The 5,759-nt window shown below is 40.0% G+C and overlaps 1 protein-coding gene across 1 annotated transcript in view; it reads left to right on the plus strand.

Moving 5' to 3' along the window:
* Brca2 (BRCA2, DNA repair associated) overlaps window positions 1-5,759 on the plus strand; it is a 90,423-nt gene that overhangs the window by 59,003 nt on the left and 25,661 nt on the right. Inside the window, exon 16 of the mRNA XM_004631134.2 lies at window positions 5,416-5,586. Coding sequence (XP_004631191.1) covers window positions 5,416-5,586 — 171 coding nt within the window. The remainder of the gene's footprint in view (window positions 1-5,415; window positions 5,587-5,759) is intronic.

A 5,759-nucleotide genomic window follows, 5' to 3' on the forward strand; every position in this document is an offset into this window, starting at 1 on the left:
AAAAGTGTTTTAACTTTTTTGAATTACTTTAAGCAAAGAAGCCCATATGCATTTTGGATGAATCTTACATAACACATCTGCTTGTACATTCTAGTAGGAAAAGTAAAGTACTATATTTGTATTATTTTCCTGTATTATATAAAATGTACAATGTAGAGATTTACAGATTATACTATAGTCAAGTGGTTAGCGTTCATAAAGTGTCTTTTCAGCTTTCTGATCATTCAGCAAACAATATATGAGCATCTACTACATTCTAAATAGTAGTTTAAGCACAAGGCATAAAGCAAAAACTGAAAGATCTGTGTTTTAATGAGTCAAATATTCCACTGAGAGTGGAAGGTGCCAAAAATTCTTTAAAATAGATGTGTATTAGAAGGTGATAAGTACTATGAAAATAGAAAACAAAGGTCTTTCTTGGTTTGTTGTTTGTTTATTTTATCTATGTAGTACAGGGTCTCACTACACAGATTGGACTCCTAGTGATCCTCCTGTTTTCAGCCTCCCAAGCACTGGGATTATAGGCATGCACCACCATGCCTAATCTGAGTTTCATCTCAGCTAGCCCCAGGGGCAAGGCCAGCATGGCATGAGGTTGAACCCTGATCCCTGCATCTGCTAAGCAGGTGCTTTAATCCACTGAGCTACGTGGCTGGCTCTAGAAAATAAAGTTAGAAGGATGTAGAAGTAACATAAAGAGAGATGCAATTTTGGGGGAGGAATGAATCTGGGGGTTGAGCCCAGGGCCTTCACACTGAGCTACATTCCCAGCTCTTCTGTATTTTTTATTTTGAGGAAGAATCTTACTGAGTCACTAAGTTGCCCAGACTGAACTTAAACTGGCAATCCTTTTGCCTCAGCCTCCCAGAGTGCTGGGATTACAGGTATACACCACCACTCCCATCTTCAACTTCTAAGTAAAATGGTCAGAAGGCTTCACTGACACACTTTGGAGATGGTACAGGGAGTGAGCACACAACCATCAGGGAAGGTATCATGGGGTCAGGTTGAAAGTCAAGGGAGGCATGATCTGACTTACTTTGGACACAGTTACTTTGGCTGCTTGTTGATACTGGTCTGTGAGAAGGAGCAAAGATGAAATCAAGAGGCTACTTAGGAAGGTATTGCCAAGTCCTGCTGCAGGATGTTGCTGGGATCATCAAGATGGCAGCTGGTAAAGCTGTTGGATCTTAGGTACAGTTACAGGGTGGCACCATCAGGATTTGATCAAAGTTTGGATGTGGAGAGTGAGAGTAGAGAATGCCTTCAAGGGCTGGAGAGATAGACCAGACTGCGCCTGCTTAGACAAGCACAGGGATCAGGGTTCCATCCCTGGGTACCACATGCCCTGCCAGCTCCGCCACCAAACACGCTGAGCTAGCGACTGAGTCTGGGTATCCTCTAATCTTAGCACTGGGGAGGCTGAAAACAGGAGGATCACTACGAGTCTGAGTTGTGTAATGAGACCCTGTACCAAGTACAAAAATTTTAAAAAGAGAGAAAGAATGCCTTCAGAGGTTTGGCCTCAGCATCTGGAAAGGTGTTTACCACTAATGCTGCCAGAATTGATAAGAAAAAGATGTAAGGGAAATTGGGACTGAATATTTGAATCGTGGTATCTGACAGTGGATATCCAAGTGAAGATACAGCCAATTACATATGCATGTGTGAAATTCATAGGTAAGGTAGAGACCAAGTAAATCAATTTTGGAATTGTCACCATGTCGATGGAATTTAGCAGCGCAAGGAGGGAAGACTGATCAATTAGGAATAAATGTAGAAGAGAGTCTCTTTTGTCATTCTGAATCTTACTAAGTTCTAGTCAGTATGGCTCAATTCTTTTTTTTTTTTGTTTTTGTTTTTGTTTTTTTTTGTGGAACCAGGGATTGAACTCAGGCCCTTGTGCTTGCTAGGCAAGCGCTTATTCTACTGAGCTATTTCCCTGGCTCCCTATGACTCAATTCTTTACAAGTTGTAGATTATAGCAGCCAAACAAGTTTTAATGTTTCTTCTTGCACACATCAATTAATCTTTCTTGCACACATCAATTAAACTGTACAGAAGACAATGCTGACATGGTTCAGAGTTTATGCCCTGTGGAGAGGGGACTAGACCCTGAGAGGTGGTCAAGGCAGAGGCTCTGTGTTGGTTTCTGCAGACCTCCTAGCTACCCTATCCCTGCAGAGCCCACCTCACAAGCAGCCTTTGATGCCAAGTGGAAGAAAAATCTATCAGCTGTTACTACATTACATTCTAGTGTTTACAGTGATAGCCCTTTACCCTCTCCAGCATGCACTCACTGGTATTTGGCAAGATTTGACTTGCTACAGGCTTTTCCACAATGATTATCAATAGTGCTTTACCCGAGTATGAATTCTATGATGTTCATTAAAATATGATCTCTGGTTGAAGGCTTCCCATATTCCTTACATTTATAGGGCTTCTCTCCAGTATGGAGGCACTGATAAGAATTGAGACCTGCGTACTGATTAAAGCTCTTCCCACACTCATTACACTAATGGGCCTTCTCTGTGGATGCAATAGTGTCATATGAGGCCGCCTTTGCCACTAAAGGCCTTTCCACAATCTTTACATTGGTATGGCACCTCTTCTGTGTGCATTTTCCAGTGTTTAACAAGGTCTGTGCTCTCTCTGAAGGCTTTCACACACTTATAGTCATAGGGCCTGTCCACCAAGTGTGTTCTGTAATAAAGGGTAAGGTTGGAGCTGAGACGGAAAGCCTTCCCACATTTGGTGTACACATAAGGTTTCTCCTGGGTGTGTATTCTCTGGTGTTTGGTAAGATGTGAAGGCTTTCCACACTCAGCACATACAGAATGTCTCTTTCCTGAGTGGATTAGTAGGAACTCATTCTACCCCTTTCTTGGAACATGTTTCTTGAAGGGCATATTTTCCCCTTTCTTTGCATTTCAAGATTTATCCATTCAACTGGCAGTAGTCACAGGAATGGTATCCCTCTTAAGTTCATCTGCATATTTAGCTCATCTGCTAATTCTTCATTCTGGGGATTCAACTGGTAGAGGGAAGCTCTGTGTCTTACAGGGCAGTTGAAGACAAAGAGTAAAAGACAGAATATTGTTTCAGGAATTCCAAAAGAAAGAAGCAAGATAAGAGTCAGTACATGGAGGAGGAAGTTAGATCAGAAAGAATAAGTTTAAGCTAGTGTATTTTAAGATACAAAAATACGGCCAAGGAGATGGCTCAGTAGAATAAGTGTTTCCCTGGCAAGCACAAGGGCCTGAGTTCAATATCCGGTTCCACCAAAAAGAAAAAAAAGATACACAAATGTATTTTTTTTATGCTGGTGGATATTGTCTAGTAGAAAGAAAAAACACTGTGATGTCTGCATTTACTTGCTGTTATTATTGCAAAAACATTAGATAATGAACTTATAATAAAGAGAAAAGGATTATTTTGGCTACAGTTTTAGAGTCTATTTCATGATAGGTTAGCCTTACTGCTTTTAGACCTATAACAAAGGAGCACATCCTGGCAGGAGTAGGTGGCAAAGCAGAACTGCTCACCTCCTGACCAGTGTACAAGAGAAAGAGAAAGGGGCCAAGATCTTACTGTCTCCTATGGGACATCCCCGGTGACCTAAAGGCCTCCGCTAGGCCCTTCTCAATGCTACTGTGCTGGGAGTGAATTTCAGCATGAATTTTAGAGGAGACATCTTTATCCAAGCTCTAGCAAAGGAAGGAAGAGGAGTTCCTGGAGAAGCAGTTATAATCAAAAGGTATCAGTTTGGGCTAGTTTCTGTGTTTTGAAGTAAGAAACAAAACCTGTTTTTTATGCTGATGGATATTGTCTAGTAGCAAAGGGAAAAAATTACTGATTAAAAAAAAATTACTGATTCAGGAGAGAAGGCATTTCCTAAATGAAAGGGTTTTATTGGGCAAGAGAGGGTAGGAGTTTGTGCATGAAGGGCAGAAGGCCTCCTGTAAAGATACAGGCATTGGAGTGGGTAGAGAGGTGAGGCAGAGTTTGTGGAAGTACCCTTTTGGTTGCTCTTGTTGATGTAGTGCAAAGAGAATAAGAAGATGAGGTGTAAAGAGATTTAGGAAGATCAGGAATGATATTAAGGCAAGCCCAAGACTGGGGAAAGGCATTCTTAGGTTTGATTTCTAAGAATATTCTCTGTAATGAGAAAAAAAATTGTCTAAAACATAATTATTTCTGGCGCTGGGGAGATGGCTCAGTAGAACAAACGCTTCTCTGGCAAGCACAGGGGCCTGAGTTCAATCCCCGGTTCTGCAAAAAAAAAAAAAAAAAAAAAAAAAAAAAAAAATCATAATTATTTCTAATTGAGAATCTCACTTTCAAGGAAAAACTATAAATTTAAATCATTTATTGATCATTAAATAAGTAGAGTTTTACCATATCCTTTCAAGGCCAGTGAAGACTCAGGACATAGGAGAACCTATACTGTAACATCATGTAACTCAGTTGTGTCCCAGATTTTCTGATCAAGATTATGGGGCCACAGAGCAACATGATCAATGACATAGAGTGTGCCTAAGGAGAGTCACCTGGAGAGAAAACATTCTCTCAGGCTTTCACAGAGAGCAAAGTGGTCAAGCAATGGCCGTGACTCATCCACATGGCTGACACTCACAAAGGATTTGCAACCTGCGGTACAGGGTTACAGATAAATCCTGAGGGGACTTGACTGACCTTATCAGATACAAAAGTTACATTTCTTGTTATATAGGTCTTGCTTTACCTTGGTCTTAACCATCCAGCACAAAAGTATGAAAACGAGGTATATAAAGTAAAGCCATATTAATATGCTGAGCTGTGAAAGGCTCAAGTCAACAACTTCCACAGATAACCCACTACTATTGTGGACTGCTGGACTGTGTTGGATTGTTTAGCTGAATGCACACACCTATAGTATTTAGATGCCAATGGAATACCCATTTCTGACAGAACTAAACAAAAAAAGGGGATACAAAGAAAGGACCATTTTGTATCTGTATATGCAGAATAGTTAGGATAGATAAACAGCTACTTTCACTTAATTCAATGAGAAGAAAGATTTGTACTAATTGTGTTTGGGCAGGCTATCCTGTCTGCATCTTATACTGTGGGTAACCACTAAGAAGATAACAATGTACAATGTATTAATTACTGAAACTGTCCTATTAATCAGTTTTGAAACTGTCTTATTGCTGTTTGTTTCTCAATAAAATAGTTTTATTTATATGTTATTTTGACACATGATAATTTTCTGAAATTATGTGATAGATCTGTTCACATAAAAACTTGAACAGTCTTGCACAATGTGGGTTTTTTTTTTTTTTTTTTTTTTGTACAGAGTATAGTTATGTCACAGTTGTTGAATTTAGTATTACCTGACGTGGTTTTTTGTTTTTTCCACATTTATTTGCTCAGGGCTTTGTGTGACACCCCAGGTATAGATCCAAAGCTTATTTCCAGAATTTGGGTGTATAATCACTACAGATGGATTATATGGAAACTGGCAGCTATGGAATTTGCTTTTCCTCAGGAATTTGCTAATAGATGCCTAAATCCAGAAAGGGTCCTTCTTCAACTAAAATACAGGCAAGTTTAAAGTGTTATACTAAGTAATCATCTCCTGTGGTAGGACTGAGACCTCTGCCGTTCATGACTTCTGTGCCTTTGTGTTGTACAAAGTTGTTCTCTCACCATCTCCCTGCCCTCACGCAGCCGCTTATCTTGTTGTATAACGTTCTCTCACCATCTCCCTGCCCTCA

Source organism: Octodon degus, unplaced genomic scaffold, assembly GCF_000260255.1.
Source record: "Octodon degus isolate 3935 unplaced genomic scaffold, OctDeg1.0 scaffold00038, whole genome shotgun sequence".
NCBI lineage: Eukaryota > Metazoa > Chordata > Mammalia > Rodentia > Octodontidae > Octodon > Octodon degus.